The sequence below is a fragment of the Bos grunniens genome, chromosome 24 (genome assembly GCF_055505025.1).
Source record: "Bos grunniens cultivar Pamir isolate PY7600 chromosome 24, Bosgru_T2T1.0, whole genome shotgun sequence".
In the NCBI taxonomy this organism is placed as follows: domain Eukaryota; kingdom Metazoa; phylum Chordata; class Mammalia; order Artiodactyla; family Bovidae; genus Bos; species Bos grunniens.
Window position 1 is genome coordinate 37,071,599 of NC_141188.1, and position 23,515 is coordinate 37,095,113.

The following is a 23,515-nucleotide window of genomic DNA, read 5'->3' on the forward strand; positions in this document are numbered from 1 at the left end:
CACCAAAGAATTGATGCTTTTGAACTGTGGTGTTGGAGAAGACTCTTGAGAGTCCCTTGGACTTCAAGGAGATCCAACCAGTCCATTCTGAAGGAGATCAGCCCTGGGATTTCTTTGGAAGGAATGATGCTAAAGCTGAAACTCCAGTACTTTGGCCACCTCATGTGAAGAGTTGACTCATTGGAAAAGACTCTGATACGGGGAGAGATTGGGGGCAGGAGGAGAAGGGGATGACAGAGGATGAGATGGCAGGATGGCATCACTGACTCGATGGACATGAGTCTGAGTGAACTCCAGGAGCTGGTGATGGACAGGGAGGCCTGGCGTGCTGTGATTCATGGGGTCGCAAAGAGTCGGACACGACTGAGTGACTGAACTGAACTGATACTGTGCTAAAGCAGCTAGGCATGAACAGGCTTGAGGCCAGATTTCAATTTTCCCTCTGTCTGTCCTTTTCTCTGAGAAGTGTCCTTACTAGTTGAACTCCAGTGATTGATATGAGGCCTGGACAAACACCAGGTTCAGCCTGATTTGCTTTTCACAAGACCCGTTTTCTTGGGCCTGCGCGGTTATTTTGTTTTGGGTGTTGTTTTTTTATTTTTTACTTTCAAGGTCTTTTAAAAGGGTACGAACTCCCCAGGTCACTGCTAATCCCTAAATACATCCTTAACCATGCAGGCCACTTGGCTCATTCTGTGTCACTCAAACCCCCGTGGGCTTTTGACCTTTCCCTGCCTGGTAAGCAGAAAATTCTCCTTAGTTAACACAAGAGTCAGCTTTTGACGCTGAAGTCTCAGGGGCCTTGGATAATGAAAGAAGGTGGATCAAAGAAGAAACTAATAGCTTAGTCTATGAGATATTTTAAAAATCCGGCTAAGCCACTCTCATTCCTCTTGGTTCTGCATTTTCTGTTGTGTGCCTGGACTTGGGGGAGCCCTCCAGAGACTCCTTACAGGGTGGTCAACTGCTGGATCATAAGCCTTTTGAGGTTCTGCGTTGTTTATGTCAACACAGATTGTGTCTTTCTCAGCTTGTTACCATCAGAACAGTGTCTGAGTAGGGCTAATGTGGCCTCTGGGAAGAGAAGGCAGCCATTCTTTCAATGGATGCAATTCATTTTAGCCCACAAGTTCCACATTTTGGAACTTCAATTGGAGATTCATTGATCTTCCTTCTCCTCCTCCTCACATTTTTCCTTCCTTCTTCAACACCCAAATCCAAATGATGTATAAGTGGAGCAGGTCTTGGCTGGGAAGAGTAGGGAACATTGGCCATCTTTATGTTTTTCACCACAAACTCCACAATAGATCTGAGTTTGCTAAAACATACAAGGTTATTCTAGTCCCTATGATGTGTGTGACTGCTCAGTCATGTCCAACTCTTTATGACCCCATGACTTGTAGCCCACCAGGCTCTTCTGTCCATTGAGTTTCCCAGGCAAGACTATTGCAGGAAGGGGGACCCCTTTCAGGGCCCAAAACTGGGCTCTCGTCTAACACTTGGAAATGACTTGTCCGAGGAGACACATGTGCTGACAAAGCAAGAGATTTTATTGGGAAAGGGCACCTGGGTGGAGAGCAGTAGGGTAAGAGAACCCAGGAGAACTGCTCTGCTGTGTGGCTCACAGACTCGGGTTTTATGGTGATGGGATTAGTTTCCGGGTGGTCTTTGGCCAATCATTCTAATTCAGAGTCTTTCCTGGTGGCGCATGCACGCATCGCTCAGCCAAGATGGATGCTAGCAAGAGGGATTCTGGGAAGTGGACGGACACGTGGTGTCTCCTTTCGATCTTTCCCGAACTCTTCCGGTTGGTGGTGGCTTGTTAGTTCCGTATTCCTTTTCAGGATCCCCTGTCATAAAACAACTCATGCAAATGGTTACTATGGTGCCTGGCCAGGGTGGTTTCAATCAGTGTGCTTCCCCTAACAAGACTACTGGAGTGGGTAGCCATTTCCTTCTCCAAGGGATCTTTCCAACCCAGAGATTGAACCTGAGTCTCTTGCATCTCCTGCATTGGCAGGTGGATTCTTTACCACTGAGCCACCTGAGAAGCCCATATTCTAATCCCTGGAGGTATACTTAAAGTCACCAAATAAGCATTTTTTCTTGAAAGGAATCAAATTTGTTCAATGATCAGTCATTTAAAACTATACTAAAACCAGCAAGTGTGCAATGAAACAGAAAGCAAAATTTACTTTTTAAAAAGACCAAACACAGGATTATAAAGATATTTCATTCTTGGTGTAGGCTTCTTTCAAATGTTCCCCTAGATCCCATGGGAGTGTTTTAGATTTCCTTTGCTATTAGGAGTATCCGGGTGAAAGTTTGAGAAGCAGTGTGAGATTCTGGTAAATTCTTTTCTAAAACACAGTCTGCTTTTGTATCTGAGAGTAGTTCTTTATTTCTGGGGTTCGTGGAATGAGAAATTATGTAGCCCTTGGCTGGACACTTTAAGTCTGTTCCTGGGCTTGCCAAAAAGGCCTGGGTTGAGTCACTGGACTGGACTTTGTATTCCCACTCTGAGACCACCGGGATTGTAAAACTTGCTGCTGAGTCTTTCTCGTAAATAGCCCCATGTAGTCACGAATAAATAGTTTCGTTCTGTTATTGTTGGTTTGGGGGCCACCCCCCTACACACACAGTTATCCTGCTTATGTAGACTCATCAAGCATTGGCATTCTTTCTGTTCTGCATTTGTTGGAAAGTAAATAGGCAGCAATAAAGCAATTTTATTATGCATATTTTCTGCCTTGGGTGGCACCTGGAATTTGCTGACTTTGCTGAGCGCAACTTAAATTTTAAAAGGCTCCTGTGCCTCACCTTATTCATGCCATGCAAGTCAGATGGAAAACCAAATAATTAGAATAAGCAAGCTGCGTGGGTCCTTTCTCTTGCTGTCAACTGACTCCAGACCCTGCTGTGGAATTCCAGCAGCTCTTTCCCCCACCTTCTAGCTGCTAATCTTCCATGACCAGATCTAAACAACCACCTTGCCTCCTCTCCCCGTCTTAAATAATCAACAACTGAGCATAATACCTAGGACGCGGTGGTACAAAAAATGTTGAGAGCAGAGAACAAAACCACTCCTAACCATTGATTTTCAGAATATCTCATTCACTTTAGGTCGGTCTTCTTTGACTTTGAAAAGTGACTTTAAAACATTGAAGCTGATTTTCACAAGCATTATATAGACTCTGACTAATGCCAACCAAAAACACTTTGCCCAAAGTGCTTCCCACTAACTTGTGCCCAAAGGGGACAAGGTGAAGCAGAATTGAAGAGCAGAGGTAAACTCCAGACGTATTGCTCTTTCTTTCAGTGACTCAACGCGGAAAGGGACCCTGTCTGAGATCCCACAAACTCCTGTTAACCTTTCTAGGCAAGATGCTAAATCGTTGTTTGACTTAGGGCAGAAACTCAGTATCATATAACTTCCCAGTGATCCTGCATTTTGGTAATGACTTCAACTTTTGGAGAAAGCAGCATGGTTTGGTGAACGAAGCCTCAGCATCAGACTCAGACCAGCCAAAGTTTAAATCCCACAGCCATCATTGCACCACTGGATATGTGACAAGTCCTCCCAGGCCTCTTTTTTTTTCCTCTGCAAAATGAGAAATGATTTCAAGGATTTAACAAAACAACAGATGAGACGAGGAAGCCCAGTGCTAGGCACACACTCAGTGTAAGGTTCCCTTCTTTTTTATTTATTTATTTTTTCCCTTCTTTTTTAAAACCAGATTGCTGACAATGAACATAAAGTAACTCCCCACCAAGAGCTGACTTTGGCCAAGCGCGCTGTTTTCTGCGAAGGGAACTCTTGGTGGCCTTTGGTTGTGACCGCTGATCCCACACATCTGGAAACTATGACAACTGTTTTGCTTTGAGCTCAGCTTGGCCCAAATGTAGCTCTATATAAAGCAGCTTCTATCCCTCAGTTTTTTCCAACACATCATAGCTTGGCTTGAATTTGGGCAGAAGAGTGGGTGTCAAAAGAAATGCACAAGGTCTTGGAGGAATTCACATTCAACTAATAGTCACCCAGCCCGGGATGGCCCCTGGAGTAGCTCCCTATTGTAACTGTCCATGGCGTAGTTCCTTCAACACTCGCAGGCGCCTAGTAGGAAGCTCTATAATTATGCCTATTTTGCGGATGTCTCAGCTGAGGCTGGGAGGTTAAGTGGCTTTCTCAAGGTCACAGAAATAATAAGGTTTGGGATAAGATCCCGGGCTTTCGGACCTGGTAAAGAAAATAGGAGGATTTTCTGGGTTGGAGGATGAGCAGTGACAGTGTCTGCCCCTGCCAAAGTCTATTTTGAGTTGACGCCACCTGTGACAACATCTGCTGGAGGTGGGGATATTGGGAGGAACATCCCAGGTATTTTGCCTTGACCTTTAGAAACCCTGTACCCAGGCCCTCTGTCCATCATGTCACATATCGACTGGGGCAGGTAGTGAGATCTGGCTAATTAAACATGTCATGTAAAACAATATCTGATCAGTAATTTAAAAAACAATTTGTAAAACTCTGTTAGCATAATTTAATCTTTGCGGTTTTTTGTTTGTTTCATTTTGACAATTCAGAAGCATTTTTTTTAAAAAAAGAAATACTTTAAGCCCAACATTAATGCCATTCATTTAACTCAGCAATATTTATTGCTCTACTTAATATATGTCAAGCACTGTTCTAGATGCTGAAGATACAAAAACTCTTCAATTAAAACACTTGAAAGTGCCCTTTCTTATCACTGATCAAATAGTGATAAACTGAGGGATTTTTTTTTAAATAAAAAGAATGCTAAAATTGTCCGTTTTCTGTTTTTTTAACTATTTAAAGACATACAGAGCAATTCTTTTTTTAACCACCAAAAGCAGTAATAGTTTATTTGAACTGTTTCTAATTATTTAGAAAGAAACACTCATTTTTAAATTTATGTGATGGAGAAACCCTGAAGATGTCCAGACTTGGATCAGACAAAAATGACTGAGTCCTAGGCCTACAGAATGGTTTTAAACACAGTTCCCTTACGGGCTTACTTGATGAATTTGCTCTTTCTTTTCACCTGCAAAGCATCCATTTTCCTCTCACCCTTTGTTCTCAGGAGGCAATGTTGAGGCCCAACACACTCTGCATGACCTCCTCCTGTGTCCAGTGCCCGAGCAGAGTGTGGGTTTCAGCACAGCCTCGACTGGATGACAACAGTGAGAGTAATATGCTGCCAGAGTTTCTTTAAAAAAAAAATACCAGAAAGCAGGCTTGCTGCTCCCCTCTCTCCAAATCAAAGCCTCCTGAATAGAATAATGATTGTTATTCAAGCGCAATTATACCGAGCCCTTAGAATTGAAACACGGAAAGTAAGTCTTCTATTCGGATATTGCATTTCATATTTCAGCATATGCCAAATAAGCTAGTGATGTTTTTATTATTGTTGAGTGTAATGTCAGTAGACAAAGTCCTACAAATTTTCTACATAACTTTTTCCATGTTATCTGTTTTCCATTTACATCGACTTGAATTTGCAGTGTGACTTTTAATATTCTTTCTTCCCGCACATCTTATGCCAAGGGATCAAACTCAATCCTGAGTATCCTAAATGTACCCTCAGACCAAGTGGGTGGCTTTTTGTTCGTTTGTTTTGGTGTATTTTGTTTGTTTTTTAATTTGTATGGAAAAGGAAAGAGGGAAAAACCTACAAATAAGCCTACAAACCTAGTCCTGTGAATGCTGACAAATGGCCTGGAAAGAGCAACTGCCAGCACGTTTGAGGAGACCACGTGGTTACAGGCAGTTCTTGCCGGCTCGGGTCTCAGCTCGAGGAAAGTGGGTAATAACCGAGGGAACTGTGACTGTAACGTATGTCAGCTCTGGCAGATGGGGTGGGCTTAGCGAGCAGGGTCCCCTGGGTACCACAAGGAACGCAGTTGGGAAGGCTTGAGTCGAGGCCCTGAGCCCGTGTTCCTGGCAGGAGTGCCCGAGCGCCAGCGCGGTGAACACAAGCGTTAAGGACCAACCGCCGCCGTCGCCGCAGGATGGCTTCCAGCTACAGGAAGCCCACCGTGGCCTCCACCAGCCAGAAAAGAAAGGTGGGGCCTAAGCCCGAACTCACTGAAGAGCAAAAGCAAGAAGTTCGCGAAGCGTTCGACCTCTTCGATGCCGACGGCAGCGGCACCATCGACGTGAAGGAGCTCAAAGTGGCCATGAGGGCGCTGGGCTTTGAACCCAGGAAGGAGGAGATGAAGAGGATGATCGCCGACGTGGACAAAGAAGGCACGGGGAAGATCAGCTTCAACGACTTCTTGGCCGTGATGACTCAGAAGATGGCTGAGAAAGACACCAAGGAAGAAATCCTGAAGGCGTTCAGGCTCTTTGATGATGACGAGACCGGGAAAATCTCTTTCAAAAACCTAAAGCGTGTGGCCAAAGAGTTGGGAGAAAACCTCACGGATGAAGAGCTCCAGGAAATGATTGACGAAGCTGACCGAGATGGAGACGGCGAAGTGAACGAGGATGAGTTTCTTCGCATCATGAAAAAGACCAATCTCTATTGAGTTCCCTCCCGAAAGCATGTGTAGGGAAATTGAGTAATTGGCTGGCTTCCCTGCTTCTCGATTTGTGAAACCTCCAGCCATCTCTCCTCTTAACCCCAGTTTGTCTAGATAGTTCTATTTCCAAATCTCTAGCTCAATTATAGAATTTTCAAATGCTTTTAGCGTTGAGTTTTGGTTTTCATTCCCAAGAGCGGACCTGGGTTGAATCAAGGGTCCTGAAACTTCTCTTCAGGCACCATTTGCCTTGCACTGGTGGACACCCTTTAAACTGAAGGTGAGGTGGCTTCTTGAGACAATTAGCATTGTGGTTCCCTTGTTGTTTCTTTGGTATTCTTAAATTATCTTGCTTCCTGTATTATTGCTTACATTCAAGTCGTTCTCACAAGATGAGGTGAAGTCACCAACAGGCCATCCAGCCATTGATTCTCACTTAACTGACTGGTTTGAAGGAAAACAGTGCAGCCACTTATGGGCTCAGAAAAGGTATTGTTCCAAAAGATACACTTGTCTTTGGCTGGTGGTAAATGGTGCAACTTAAATTATCCTCTGGCTTCATCACAGGCATAGACTCTTGATTTGTGTGTACCTTACCTACTATGGATTATCCAGGGCCACGACGTATTCTTGGGCTACAGAATAAAAAGAAAATTTACTATTGGCCCAAGCAAAGTATGATTGCTTAAGAGATTAAGCTAACTAATGATTTTGTGTAAATGTTTGCAAATGTAAGATCTGAGCTTAGGAAGTAGTTAAAAAAACTATAATACACGTTGAACTAATCTGTCTTTGAAAAGATAGTGTTTCAGTTATTAGACCAACTATACTATAACCTTAGTCATTTCATTACCGCTTTATTAGAAGCCACTGCCTACCTTCTAATTCTTAGAACGTCTTGTTTCCTGATACTTAATCTCCTCTCTTGTGGTATATAATTGATTCCCTAAAGTCTGGCATATAAGTATTTATGTTATGATCCCAAGAAACTATTCATTGTGACTTGTGTTTGCATTAATACTACTTGTCCTCTGTTATAAATTAAACCTTTCTTGTTTTGAAGTAAGATACCTACCCTTTTGAACATCTGCAAATATGAAGTTAGAAGTTAAATAATATAACCATGGGAAAATACTATAATCTGCTGAGATAGAGGACAAATGTTTTGATAATAGGCAATGAAACTACCAAAACAAGCAGGATATTTTGGTGACAACCTAAATTAAACCTTCATACAAAGTCCCATTAAAATAAATGCTGAAATTCTGGGAAAATTTTCACATGCTTTGCCAGCAATTTTACCCTTCAGAGGGCTGTTAATGTAATCAGGAAAACTACTACTCTGGGTTTAATTCTCATTAACAGGGACTAATTTGTCAGAGCAGCAGGACTGGCTGAAGTGATGGGTATGTGGGCATTTACTGTGAGAAAGGATTTTGCTGAGGTAGCTGGCACAGGGCAGGGAAACTCACCCAGACTGCAGATGCTAACAGTTCAGGTTCAAGGTCTTCGTGTGGATTCAGGTGCAGTTGGAGGGGATTCAGGTTCAGCTTGGGTCAAGCATCAGTGGGAGGGGCCTGGTCTGAGGGTAAGGGGAGGATTGTGGCATTCTGGGAAATAAGAGTTCCTGGCATCCCGCTGACCAGAGTCTTGGCCCAAAGAAGTACATATGGATCAAGGTAGAAAAACCAGAAACAAAGTTGGCAGAAACTAGGAGAAAGGGTCAGAGTTTCAGCCAGCTGGACTGGGTTCAGTCTTGGCTCCCGGCCCAGCAGAGGATAGAAGTGAAAACCAGGAACTGGGGCTGAAGCCCAGTAATCAGGCTGCTCGAACACCGTGGGGTTAACTGTGGAGGCTGTAGCCTAGGACTTCAAGGGTCGGCTTAAGGACACAGTCCATCCCACACACAGGAAGTAGGAATAGTAGTAGTCGTAGTCACTGTGTTGTGTCTGACTCTTTGCGACCCCATGGACTGTAGCCCGCCAGGCTCCTCTGTCCATGGAATTCTCCAGGCAAGAATACTGGAGTGGGTAGCCATTCCCGTCTTCAGGGGATCCTCCCAACTCAGGAATCGAACCTGGGTCTCCTGTATTGCAGGCAGATTCTTTACCATCTGAGCCATGAGGGAAGCACACACAGGAAGGGGGCTCCTTATTTCTGAATATTTCTGAGCCCCATTCACTGCTAAGGAAGAACCTCTCAATGGACTATTATTAGTCTTGCTTCTCAATAGGCTCATATTCTGGGGGATGGAGGGTAAAGTTGAGATAGGGAGACAACTACATTGACATTTGAATTTTTAAAATATTTACTTATTTTGGCTGCACTGGGTCTCACATTGCAGCATGTGAGATCTAGTTCCCTGACCAGGGATAGAACCCAGGCCCCCTGCATTGGAAGTGTGGAGTCTTACCCATGGGATCACCAAGGAAATCCCAACATTTGAATTTTAAGAGAAGTAAGTCATACATGTCTGGCTGGGTCAGACATATCCCAGTCTTTATACAAACAGAACCCAATTCAATGAAAATTTATAAACACCTTTTTGCAGATGAGTAAACACAGCTATGGAGAAGGCAATGGCACCCCACTCCAGTACTCTTGCCTGGAAAATCCCATGGACGGAGGAGCCTGGTAGGCTGAAGTCCATGGGGTCGCTAAGAGTCAGACATGACTGAGCGACTTCACTTTCTCTTTTCACCTTCATGCATTGGAGAAGGAAATGGCAACCCACTCCAGTATTCTTGCCTGGAGAATCCCAGGGACGGGGGAGCCTGGTGGGCAGCCGTCTATGGGGTTGCACAGAGTTGGACACGACTGAAGTAACTTAGCAGCAGCAGCAGTAGCAGCAGCAAACACAGCTATAAATGTTGGGAAGAACTAAGAAAGTAGTTTTCACTGGGTTATTACAAATGATCCCAGGAAAGAAGCAGGAAGTATACCAAAGAGACTGTGTAGGGGGACTTCCTTGGTGGTAAAAGTACTCTTATCCTTTATAATAGATAATTTTACGTATTAACTGGCTTAGGTCTCAGAGTGCCCTGATATTTGTTTAAACACTATGGGTGGGACTTCCCTGTAGTCCAGTGGCTAAGACTGTGCTCCCAATGCAGGGAGCAGGGGTTCAATCCCTGGTCAGGAACTAGATCCCACATGTCCCATCTAAAGATCCCATGAGCTGGAACTAAGACTTTGCCTCATACCAAATAAAATTTTTTTTTTTTAAAGAAATTATGTAGGCAGCTCATTGATAAGTCCTTGCTTTCAAAAGTTGAATGTAACAGGTGAAAAGCAGACCATTTGGGCCAAGGATGAAAATATGAGAGTATCAAGTTTGTATTGCTGTCATGAAAGCTAATGCCCTGGATGGGCAGAGGACAGTAAAGGGATTTTTTTCCCCTAAAGGCATCCTAGTTGTGTTTAAGATGAGAAGATTGAGGATGGGATTGGTCCAACTCTTTAAATTGTTGCAAGTTGGTTTCCACAGGAAGCCGACTCTGAGGTTTGTGTGTGCTTAGATGCCCAGTCATGTCCAACTCTTTGCTACCCAATGGACTGTAGTCTGCCAGGATCCTCTGTCCATGGGGATTCTCCAGGCAAGAATACTGGAGTGGGCTGCTATGTCCTCCTTCAGAGGGTCTTCCCCACCCAGGGATCAAACCCACATCTCCCGCACTGCAGGCGGATTCTTTACCATCTGAGCCACCAGGGAAGAGTTTATTTTAGTGTGTTCTCTGGATCACTTGGGTGAGGGGAAAAGAAACTAAGACCCGGCAGAGGGAGAAATTGAGCTATGATGTGGTTATAACAAAGGTCTCCCGAGGAACTCTGGAGCAAAGATGACTCTGCAGATGATCCAAATTGCAACAAGGAAGTTGAGCCTTGAAAACTTGTCATTGATTGACAGTCACTGGACCTGAGCTGTCCCTAGGAAAGGCGGTATGACCTCAAGCAAGGTGGATGTCCTCAACCAAGGGCAATCAGTCCCTGGGAGAGAGAAGTCAGTTGCAAACTCTTAGCTGTCAAGACTCCTAGCTCCTTGGGGATGAATTCAGTTCTAAGGGACAGGCCTGAGGGAGGTGTGGGCAGGGCCTCACACCTCCCACCACTTAGATCTCGCTTCCTGAGGGAAACTTACAAAAGGAAATCTGGAGGGAGGAACTACAGCCCCTATCACAGTGGCTGATCTCGAGGCCACAAGCAGTGGTCATTACTCTCCCTGATGACCCAGTCTCGACTCCCCTCACCCTCAGCACCTCTGTGACCTGGTGAGTTGCCTAATGGGAGGAGCCAGTTCCTCATCCCTGAGGAGTCTGAGCCCCCAGTTTCAGGCTCTGGCTGCTGCACACATCTCCCTGTCCTCAAAATTGAGCACAGGGGCCCCAAAAGACATTCAAGTGTGTCACCTGGGTGCCAAGCATACTGTCCCCATGTTCTGCCCACCCCTCTGCACCCTCCTGATGACCAGGAGTAGTTACTCATGGTGGTGAGAACTCCCCTAGACCTCTGCCCTCTCCGTATGACTTAAATCATTTTTGTTCTCTCTTGGAGAACTTCTTTCCTACAAAGACGGCCTATTGGTGGTATTTTGCCTATCTGAGAAAAATCTTTATTTCTCCTCTACTTCTGAAGGATTGAGAGCTTCCCTGATGGCTCAGTTGGTAAAGAATCTGCCTGTAATGCAGGAGACCCAGGTTCCATCCCTGGGTTGGGAAGATCCCCTGGAGAAGGGAATGGCAACCCACTCCAGTATTCTTGCCTGGAGAATTCCATGAACAGAGGAGCCTGGTGGGCTACAGTCCATGGGGTCTCAAGAGTTGGATAAGACTGAGCGACTAACACTTTCACTTTCTGAAGGATTACTTTATCAAAACCACCATTCCAAGTTAGTGGTGGTTTTTTTTTTTGTTTTGTTTTGTTTTTAACTTTCAACACTTTAAATATTTCATTCCACTTTCTTTTTGCTTGCATAGTTTCTAAAGAGAAGTCTGTGTAATTCTTATCTATGTTTTCCTACATATAAAGTCTTTTGCCCACCCACCTCTGGCCTGTTTGGGGAATTTGTTGGTGATTTTCTGCAGTTTTTTTCTTTTAATTTGATAACAAAAGACTTTAATTGTAATGTCATTGGCACATGCCATTTCCTTACAGGTTCATAACTTAAGTTTACTAGATATTAAGAAATACTTGGACATTTTTAAACTAAATAGCAAGCATTTAAAGTACCATGGTGTTCAGCTGATATGTATGTTTAAAGATATAAAGGAGATTACATGTTTCAAAAATAGAGTCTGAAAATACATCCTATTTTATCATTTATAGTAACATAGTATGGTACTTCATTCATTCACTTGTGTATTTATTCATTCACTTGTGTATTTATTCACTAAAGTATATTGACCTACAACATGACATAAAAAAAAATTATTGATGTGTTTATTTTTGGCTGTGCTGGGTCTTCGTTGCTGTGTGGTCTTTTCTCTAGTTGTGTGGAGTCGGGGCTGCTCTGGTTGTGATGTGCGGGCTTCTCGTTGCGGTGACTTTTCTTGTGGAGCGCGGGCTCCACGGGCTCCAGGGCACACACGCTCCAGTAGTTGTGCCTCTCGGGCTCTAGAGCACAGGCCCGGTGGTTGTGGTGCAGGGGCTTAGTTGCTCCACAGCATGTGGGATCTTCCCAACTCAGGGACTGAACCCATGTCTCCTGCATTGACAGGCGGATTCTTTACCACTGAGCCACCAGGGCTATGTTTTTTCCAGGTGTACAGCATAGTGACTCGATATTTCTATATATTACAAAAGGATCACCACTTCTACAGCTTGATAATCACATGTAGATTTCTGGTGTTGTTTGAGATTCCTGAACCTGTGGTTTCTGTCATTAATTTTGGGAAGTTCTCATTCATTATCACTTTCAATATTTCTTCCTTTCCCCTCTCTCTCTCTTTTCCTTTTGGTAATCCCTTCATACGTACATACGTTATTCCCTTCATAATTGTCCCACAGTTCTTACACATTCTGATCTTTTTCGTTCTTTCTCCCCTTTACATTTCAGTTTTAGGTGTTTCTATTGAATATCTTCAAGCTTACTGATTCTTCCCATGGCTCTGTAAGTGTTATTAATGAGCCCCCAAAAAAGGCATTCTTCATTTCTGTATCAGTGTTTATTTCTAGAATTTCCTTTTGACTCTTTCCTAGGGTTTCTATTTTCCTGCTCACATACACATCTGTTCTTTCATAATGTCCACTTTTTCCATTAGTGCCCTTAGCATATCTATTATTTAAATGATCATTAATTTGGTGGTTGGTGGTGTTGAGTTTTTCTACAACCCTGATGATTTTCTGTCCAGTTATTCTGACAGTTTGTTGGGACAGTGAAGTCTCCTATTATGATTGTGGATCTGTCCATTTCTCCTTTCAGCTCTGTTAGTTTTTGCCTCATGTATTTCGCTGCTCTGTTGTTTGGTGCATAGACATGTACGATTGCTGTGACTTCTCAGTGGATTGACTCTTTTACTATCATATAATCTTTCTCCCAGGCTCTAATAGTTTTATGAGCTCTGAAGTCTATTTTATCTGATATAAATTTACCACTTCTGCTTCCTTTGATTACTGTTTGCAATATATATCATTTTCTATCCTTTTACTTTCAATGTGCCTATACCATTATATTTGGATTGAATTTCTTGTAGACTGCATCTGGTTTTCAATCTACCCTATCAATGTCTATCTTTTAATCAGTTTATTTAGGCCCATACTTTTAGTGTAGATCTGCTAATGACAAATTCTCTCTTTTTTCCCCCCCTCTGAGAATGACTTCATTGATATAGGATTCTGGGTCCTCAGTTCTTTTCTTTTGGCACTACGCTATCAAAATAAGGACTAAAGATAAAAATGAATGTGTTCCCAGGCTACGTTCATAAAAGTGTGATTCACCTGATGAGGAGGGAGACATCTCTATGGTCTGGAGGACTATGCTCACTTCTGGGAATCACATCTTAAAAGGAATCGAAGAGGGGACTTCCCTGGTGGTCCATTGGTTGAGACTCCGAGCTCCCAATGTAGGGGGCCTGGGTTCAATCCCTGGTCAGGGAACTAGATCCACATAGAAGTTACCTCATGCTGCAACTAAGTGGTGTAGCCAAATAAAATTTTCTTAGAAGAGATAATACATGCATGGACAAACAACTACATTTTTTTAAAAAAAGGAATTGAAGGAATCAAGGCCTATTGATATCAGTGGGATAAATATGGTGAGGGGATACAAAACCACATCCTAAGAGAAATGGCATAAAAGAACTAAGGCTGTTGCTCCTGAAAAGAAAATATTCTCAAAGAATAGGACCTCCAAAGAAAATAGGACTTTTTCCCCTGGGCTCTGAGGGGTTTCAGAGAGAGGGAATGGTAAGGGAAAGAGATTTAAATTTAGTACCAGGAAGACTTTTCAACAATCAGAGCTGCGCAAAATGGACTGCACTGCACAAAGATTATGTTCCTGTTGCAAAGGTGCGGAGCTTAGGGTTGGAGGAATATTTTACCAGGATATTTTGCCAGGATGCCACATGTATTTCAAGCTATCGATGTTGCAATGCCTTCCAGGCATCTCCATTTTCATATGGGTTTCTTGGATGTAAAATCAAATGGAAGGTATCTATTCATTTTTATTGAAGTAGAGTTGATTTATAATATTGTGTTAGTTTCAGGAGTAGAGCATAGTGTTCAGGTTTTTTTCCAGATTACATCTGAAACGGAATGTTTTTAGATAAAGAAACTTTGAGTTCAGTTCAGTCACTCAGTCGTGTCCAACTCTTTGCGACCCCATGAATCACAGCACGCCAGGCCTCCCTGTCCATCACCAACTCCCGGAGTTCACCCAAACTCATGTGCTTTGAGTCGGTGATGCCATCCAGCCATCTCATCCTCTGTCGTCCCCTTCTCCTCCTGCCCCCAATCCCTCCCAGCATCAGGGTCCTTTCCAATGAGTCAACTCTTTGCATGACGTGGCCAAAGTATTGGAGTTTCAGCTTCAGCATCAGTCCTTCCAATGAACATCCAGGGCTGATCTCCTTCAGAATGGACTGGTTGGATCTCCTTGCAGTCCAAGGGACTCTCAAGAGTCTTCTCCAACACCACAGTTCAAAAGCATCAATCTTTGGCACTCAGCTTTCTTCACAGTCCAACTCTCACATCCATACATGACCACTGGAAAAATCATAGCCTTGACTAGACGGACCTTTGTTGGCAAAGTAATATCTCTGGTTTTTAATATGCTATCTAGGTTGGTCATAACTTTCCTTCCAAGGAGTAAGCGTCTTTTAATTTCACGGCTGCAATCACCATCTGCAGTGATTTTGGAGCCCCCAAAAATAAAGCCTGACACTGTTTCTACTGTTTCCTCATCTATTTCCCATGAAGTGATGGGACCAGATGCCATGATCTTGGTTTTCTGAATGTTGAGTTTTAAGCCAACTTTTTCACTCTCCTCTTTCACCTTCATCAAGAGGCTTTTGAGTTCCTCTTCACTTTCTGCCATAAGGGTGGTATCATCTGCTTATCTGAGGTTATTGATATTTCTCCCAGCTCTTGATTCCAGCTTGTGCTTCTTCCAGGCCAGCGTTTCTCATGATGTACTCTGCATATAAGTTAAATAAGCAGGGTGACAATATACAGCCTTGACATACTCCTTTTCCTATTTAGAACCAGTCTGTTGTTCCATGTCCAGTTCTAACTATTGCTTCCTGACCTGCATATAGGTTTCTCAAGAGGCAGGTCAGGTGGTCTGGTATTCCCATCTCATTCAAAATTTTCCACAGTTTCTTGTGATCCACACAGTCAAAGGCTTTGGCATAGTCAATAAAGCAGAAATAGATGTTTTTCTGGAACTCTCTTGCTTTTTCGATGATCTAGCGGATGTTGGCAATTTGATCTCTTTACACTTGGCAAAGGGTATCTTTATTTTAACAACCAAAGAAATTTATGTATCCTACATAAGAATGTTTTGTGACTTCAGTAGATGATGATACTTATAGAAAATGTGTGTCCTGTTAGGATTTTGCCTGATACATTTATAATTCAAGTTGATGCTAAAAAGTGATAGGTTTGATTTTAACAGTGGCCAACACTTAAATAGCACTTACACTGTACCACCCACTGTTCTAGGAACTTCTACGTGTTCAATTATTATCTCCATTTTACAAAAGCAGAAATAGAGACAGGAAGAGATTAAGTAATCTCCACAAGGTTACTCAGCTAGTAAGTGGTAAACCGAAGATTTGAATCCAGTCTCTATGACTCCTAAGTCTAGACTTAAAATTTATACCCTGCCCACCACCCTAATTTCTTAATTTAATCAGCTTGTTAGGACCTGTCTGGTCCAATGTATGTGTCTCCTCCCAGCATATTCTTCTGAAGATTCTCAGGTGGCAAATCTAACTCCTCTGAGACTGGACTTAAGCTCTGGAAATAAACTCAAGTTATTTGTACTTAAATCTGATGGACAGAGTGGTTGAAAAGCTGAATATTATCATTTGATGTTTAAAACCGTCAGTGCCACTGAAATGAGGAGCCTGATTTCTCTGAATGGCTTGTAAACTGGCTTCGAAAGTCCTTCCAAAAGAGAAGCACAGACAAGGTGGTGACTGTGGATAGCATCACTGGAATAGGTCTGTAGTCACCTTGGCAACCCAGTGTTTTGAAAGAACAACACTCACTGGGATATGTACATCTGGTGATTTGTTATTTTCAAAGTTATACACTACACAGATGTATCCTTTGCTTTGTCGAAGAACTGTTCTTGCATTTGTTAAGAAATGAAAAGGAGGAGGGACAAGGCACCAAGAAGGAGATTCCGATGCCTCATGTACTTGAATAACAGCAGAGCTTGATTAGGTGCCATTAGGGAGGAAGGGTAACGCCCTTGGCATCTCCAACGAAGTACACAGTCTTAGGAAGCAATAGCTTCCTAGTGAGACAGATCAAGTTTGAAGTCCAGCACAGAGCCAATTCCTAGCTGGTTTGGCAGTAGGGGGTTGCGGGGCAGAGGGAAATTAGTTCTCTGAGCCTTAGTATCTTAATCTGTAAAACATCTTATCAGGATGTTGTCAGAGTTAGAAATAATTTCTATAAAGGGATCTGACCCAATAAAGGAAACATGTTAAAAATAATAATAAATCAAGTGTACTCAAAAAGAGATAGTAGATGAGTGAGAACATCTTCGTCACATATAGAGCAGAATAACCTCTAAAAGACACTGTCAGAAATAAGCACAGGGCTTCCTTGGTGGCCAAGCAGTTAAAACTTCTGACTCCCAACATGGAGGGTGCAGGTTTGACCCCTGGTGGGGGAGCTAAGATCCCGCATGCCGTGCTGTGTGGCCAATAAATAAGTTAATTAATAAAAAAATTTTAATTTAAAAAGATCAACTCACCTGTTGATTCTTGGTTCACCTTCCCAGGACCACTGAGAGGAAGTTTGGGACCCAGTGTAGGGAAATATTTTTAAATTTTATGGCTCCTTAGCATGGGCAGGCTTGACATTTCTGTTGGCTTCCCCTCTCTCTTGCTCCCTCCATCATAGAGTGTAGCCCACCCGGGCTTCTCTGTCCATGGGATTCTCCAGACAAGAATATTGGAGTGGGTTGTCATGCCCTTCTCCAGGGGATATCTTCCTGACTCAAGGATCAAACCTGTGTCTCTTACATCCTGTGCATTGGCAAGCAGGTTCTTTACCACTGGTGCCACGTGGGAAGTCCAAATAAAATTTTTAAAATAAAAAAAAAAGAAAAACTCACCTATCGCTTCTTGATTCACCCCCAGCACCACTGAGAGGAAGTTTGGGACCCAGTGTAGGGGAAATGTTTTCCAATTTCTTGGCTCCTTAGCTCAGGTAGGCTTGCCATGTCTGTTGGCTTCCCTGTTCTATCACTCCCTCCTGCATCACCAGGAGCGTGTGAACCTGGGCCCCCCCGGGCCCAGGGGCAGAATCTGGCTACTAGGAGCCGCCGGCAGATGTGCAGGGTGTACCTCCCGCCAGTGCAGGCAGCGGGCGACTGGGTGCTGAACACCAGCCAAGACCTGCTCATTAAACCCAGCGCCTGGCACAGGGATCAGCTGCCCACAAGTACCTTTAACTTGGCACATGAGACTGGCCGCTTTTTTTCTTTTCTCCCCAGTCGGCTTTATCTACCCTTTTTTTTTTTTCTTAATTTGCACAATGCATTGAATATGTCACTCACGGGGCCTGCCACCAGAATAGTTTTTTGTTTGTTTTTCTTTTCTTAACTGAGTTAGGTGGGCAAGTTTGAAAAGTCAGAGATTTCATGCAAGAATCCGCATTTCTAGCTTCTTTCGGAAAATGGGATGTTCTTTCCACCACAGTAGGCCCATATTCCTTCCTGACAACACTTTAGCTGGAGCCAGATAGGCTCTGCTCGCTGCAGATGTAGGCGGCTGGTTTTCCACAGGCCCCCGGGGGGCCTGTTAGGTTTCCCATGCCTGGGGCTGGGGAAGGGTGGGAGGGTGGTGGTGGGGAGGGTAAAGTTCTGTGCCAACAGGTCTGGTTTCCAGCTAGTGGCATAGATGCCTCCAGGGGGCAGCACGTGCATGCATATGAGTGGCAGGTGAGGGACAGCATCCTTTACGATGCAGACATTTGCCTGAGTCTGGATGGAGATCCAGAGAAACCCACTCTCTGGTCAGGCAAACCCTGTGGACATGCGGTCTCTGTGGCATGGGCAAAATAAAGCCACCCTCTGTTCTTGCCCAGGGACATGGAAACACTGGGAGCTGCTTCAGAAGCTGCCAGCAAAACTCAGGCCATCTTCTGGGCTCAGTTCAGTTCAGTCGCTCAGTCGTGTCCGACTCTTTGTGACCCCATGAATTGCAGCACGCTAGGCCTCCCTGTCCATCACAAACTCCCGGAGTTCACTCAGATTCAAGTCCATCGAGTCAGTGATGCCGTCCAGCCATCTCATCCTCTGGCGTCCCCTTCTCCTCCTGACCCCAATCCCTCCCAGCATCAGAGTCTTTTCCAATGAGTCAGCTCTTCGCATGAGGTGGCCAAAGTACTGGAGTTTCAGCTTTAGCATCATTCCCTCCGAAGAAATCCCAGGGCTGATCTCCTTCAGAATGGACTGGTTGGATCTCCTTGCAGTCCAAGGGACTCTCAAGAGTCTTCTCCAACACCACAGTTCAAAAGCATCAATTCTTCGGTGCTCAGCCTTCTTCACAGTCCAACTCTCACATCCATACATGACCACTGGAAAAACCATAGCCTTGACTAGATGGACCTTTGTTGGCTAAGTAATGTCTCTGCTTTTGAATATGCTATCTAGGTTGGTCATAACGTTCCTTCCAAGGAGTAAGCGTCTTTTAATTTCATGGCTGCAGTCACCATCCGCAGTGATTTTGGAGCCCCCCAAAATAAAGTCTGTCACTGTTTCCACTGTTTCCCCATCTATTTCCCATGAAGTGATGGGACCGGATGCCATGATCTTTGTTTTCTGAATGTTGAGCTTTAAGCCAACTTTTTCAGTCTCCACTTTCACTTTCATCAAGAGGCTTTTGAGTTCCTTTTCACTTTCTGCCATAACGGTGGTGTCATCTGCATATCCAAGGTTATTGCTATTTCTCCCAGCAGTCTTGATTCCAGCTTGTGCTTCTTCCAGGCCAGCGTTTCTCATGATGTACTCTGCATATAAGTTAAATAAGCAGGGTGACAATATACAGCCTTGACGTACTCCTTTTCCTATTTGGAACCAGTCTGTTGTTCCATGTCCAGTTCTAACTGTTGCTTCCTGACCTGCATACAGATTTCTCAAGAGGCAGGTCAGGTGGTCTGGTATTCCCATCTCTTTCAGAATTTTCCGCAGTTCCTTGTGATCCACACAGTCAAGGGCTTTGGCATAGTCAATAAAGCAGAAATAGATGTTTTTCTGGAACTCTCTTGTCCAGTACATTTCTTCTCTTTATCAAAACAGCCAGGAGGCGGAAGTAGGTGGCAGGAGACAACCCTCCCCTACAAAACCACTGGGGAAAAAACCAGGCAGCCAAAGAGTCACTCTGACATGCCTGTATCAGTGTCGGGCAGTTTATGGGTAAATGGGTTACGCACAACTGGGTAAATTCAGCACTGGAGGAAGGGGCCAAGTGATTTCAATCCATGTTCCTGCTGGGCCCTGGTTAATGATGTTAATGAAATGAAGAGCTGCACACACTATTTATGGCCAGATTAAGCCGATTACCCTAGCTTAGCCTACTTTCAATGTGCAGATCTCACCAGGGGAGGATGAAAGTCTTTGTTACCTGTTTTTCTCTCCCTGGGACTTTTCCCTGGACATTGAAAACAGGAATCCTAATAAGGCCATTTTTTTTTACCTGTCTCATTCAAGAACAGGATTTTCAAACTCCCCCTTCAACATTGATGAAACTCCCTTAGTCCCTGACAGGGAGGTGGGAAACTTCCAAAAATAGTCAGCCACACGATTACTAGGAGAGCTGAGATGTTGGTACCTAATAAAGATGCCATAAATAAAGAATGATGAGCCACCATGAGAAATGACTCACTAGAGAAGGACACGTCGGAATGTGGGATAGTAAAAATCACTTAAACTTTGTGTGACCTTGAAGAAAGTCACGGCGACGTTCTGCCAGGTCCCTGGGATGCTGGGTTGAGATACAACTGTTTCCTTACTATCTAGTCGGCTGAGTTTAGACACACAGGCTCTGAGCCTTCCTCCTTGGACAGCCCGGAGCCTCCCTCGCATCTCAAGGGCTATCTGAGTTCCTTCCTGCCCTTTACAACCATTAGGCAGGAGCAGTTAATGAGACTATCAGTTCCGTGGAAGCATCTCGCTTGTAGCAATGGGGAGGGGCGTGCATCTTTGATAATTTAGAACAGTGCTGAGTGGGAGGGTCAGGTCTCCTGGGGTGGTGTCACGAATTGAAAAAGTGACTGTGACACTGCGCTCCTCTACAGCTTTCTACAGCTGGTCCAGATTTTCCATGGGCTCACCTTTAAATTAAAAGAATTTCTGCACTTTCAAGAATTTGAAAACAAAGCCATGTGTGAGAATATGAGACCCGCGCCTATGCCCTTTCAAGAAATAGGCTGCATTCCTTTTTCTGCACTTAAAAAAAAAGCACCTCCTCCTTTTTTTTTTTAGAATGCCATATATGTAAATGATCCCCAATGAATCTTTAGCATGTGCCCATCTTGTTTTGATTTTACTAAACTTTAAAAATATGCCCATTGTTCCCTTTTAAGAGCTCTTGGCAACATTTTCAGAAATGGAGCTATATGAGCAAATTAGCAAATGAATAGAATTAGCAAGTACCATTTAGCAAGCACTCATGGTACAAATACGTCTACAATGCAGAAAAAGCATCACCATAGATGTTATAAGGCTGTATAAGTTTTCTTACCTAACTTCATTCTTAATTAGCAAAATCCCATGAAATTATATAGAGAGATGGAAAATAATAAAGTCACTGGAATAGTGTTTTTACACACCTTTCAGTGATTTTGGTTTTGTTTTTAAAGGAATTGTGTGATGCAGTGGCGCTAGTGGTAAATAATCTGCCTGCCAATGCAAGGAACGCAGGAGATGAAGGTTCGATTCCTGGGTTAGAAAGATCCCCTGGAGAAGGAAATGGCAACCCACTCCAGTATTCTTGCCTGAAAAATTCCATGGACAGAGGAGCCCGGCAAGCTACAGTCCATGGGGTCGCAAAGAGCTGGGCACGACTGGGCACGCATGCCCAGGAGTGGGATTGCTGGGTGATAGTGGAAAGAACAAAAAGATCTGGGTAAGACAGAATTTTCGTTCTCTACCTTCACCGTTCTGTGATATTGGGCAAATTAACCTTTTTATTTAACTACAAAGTGGAGTTGGTAATAATACTCATATCATAGGGTTGAAAGAGTTAAATGAAATTCTACGCAAAATGTCTAATCGGGTGGCTGTCACAGTGGAAGATGCTCAGTTAAGGTAGCTCTCAGGGACATGGGTTCGATCCCTGCTCCAGGAAGACTCCATATGCTGTGGAGCAGCTAAGTTCCTAGGCGACAACCACTGAGCCCACACCCTAGAGCCTGCGCTCCTCAACAAGAGAAGTCACCACGACGAGAAGCCCGAGCACCACAACTAGAGACTGGCCCCACTCACCGAAGTCGGAGAAGGCCCGCATGCAGCAACAGAGGCCCAGCACAGTTAAAAATTAAAATTTTTTTTTAAAAAAGATAACTCTTGGGACTTCCCTGGTAGTGGATTGGTTAAGACTTCGTGATTCTAAGGCAAGGGATGCGAGTTCAATCCCCTATCAGGGAACTAAGATCCCACATGCAGCACACCAAAAAAAAAAAAATTAAAAAAAGAAAAGGTAACTCATTATTTGTAGTTTTTTCAAGTGATAGTGACTTAAGTTGCCTAAACAATTTTTTTAAACTTTAGAAATAGTTGATTTTTTCAAGTAATTTAAATGATGTGGTGATGATCATTTTGTAATATATAGAAAGATCAAATCACTATGCAGTGATTTGCGAAGTAACAGAGCATTGTAGGTCAAATATACTTTAAAAACAAGCTCAAAGAAAAAGAGATCAGATTTGTGGGTACCAGAGGTGAAGTTGGGGGTGGAAGGATTGGATGAAGACCATCAAAAGGCACAAACTTCCAATTATAAAATAAATAAGTATGAGGAATGTAATGTGTGTGTGTGCTCAGTTACTCAGGCATGTCCAACTCTATGACCCCATGGTCATAGCCCACCAGGCTCCTCTGTCCATGGAATTTTCCAGGCAAGAATACTGGAGTGGGTTGCCATTTCCTTCTCCAGGGGATATTCCCAACCCAGGGATCAAACCCCTGTCTCCTGCATTGCAGGTGGGTTCTTTACCACTGAGCTACCTAGGAAACAGGGATATAATGTACAAGATAATAAATATAATTAACACTGCTTTATGTTATATATGAAAGCTATTAAGAGAGTAAATCCTAAGAGTTCTCATCAAGAGGAAAATTTTTGCCTACATCTTTAATTTTGTGTCTATATGAGATGATGTATTTTAACTAAACCTCTTATGGTAATCATTACTTCTTGTAATAATGATGTATGTAAGTCAAACCATTATGCTGTATATTTAAAACATACACAGTGCTGTATTCAATTATATCGCAGTAAAACTGAAAGGAAAAAAGATATAATTCACTTACCACACAATTCCTTCATTTAAAATATACCCCCCCAAATTACTTAAGTAATTTATTTTTAGCACCAAAAATACCAGTGACACTTTTGTCACCATCAGAAAATTAGCATAATGTCACAGCTATAAAAATGAATAATTATTTAAAGTATAATCATTCATTAAACTATTTCCCTAATGTCACATCACATGGGCAAGTCTTACTTTTGGTGACTAGCTTATCTATTCCTCTTATTTGCAAACTATGAAGGGGCCTGTTATCACTCACATGTTATTACTGTATGTACAGTAGTTGGAGTCTTTAAAAGATTTTTTTGATGTGGACCATTTTTAGTCTTCATTGAATTTGTTACAGTATTGCTTCTGTTTTATGTTTTGGTTTTATGGCCACAGGGTATGTGGGGTCTTAGCTCCCCACCCAGGCGTTGAACCTGCATCCGCTGCGTTGGAAGGCAAAACCTTAACCACTAGACCTCCAGGGAAGTCCCCAGTTGAATTTTTTTTTTTTTCTTAATTTGCTTCAGTAGCTCTAGCCTTTCCCATGAAGATTCAAGGCAATCCATTTGTCTTTTTTTTTTTTTTTTCCTGAAAATCTCTCATAAATTATAAATACTATACACTGGCTAAGTCTTTTTTGTACTTCCATATAGGACACATAAATCAGTATCTATATGAAGTTTCTCACTAATAAAAGGAGTTTATCTGTTTCCAGAACCAGGCAGTTTTATTGCATATTGAGTTTCCACGGTTCAGCCAAAAGTCTGAGGATAAAGAC

General features: G+C 43.2%; 1 protein-coding gene across 1 annotated transcript; it reads left to right on the forward strand.

Annotated features, from left to right (window-relative positions):
- The first annotated feature begins 5,908 nt into the window (after nucleotides 1-5,908).
- On the forward strand, nucleotides 5,909-6,703 carry CETN1 (centrin 1). The gene has a single exon (XM_086373042.1). The coding sequence runs from the start codon at nucleotides 6,028-6,030 to the stop codon at nucleotides 6,544-6,546; it is 519 nt and encodes a 172-aa protein (XP_086229168.1). The 5' UTR covers nucleotides 5,909-6,027; the 3' UTR covers nucleotides 6,547-6,703.
- Nucleotides 6,704-23,515: the final 16,812 nt, after the last annotated feature.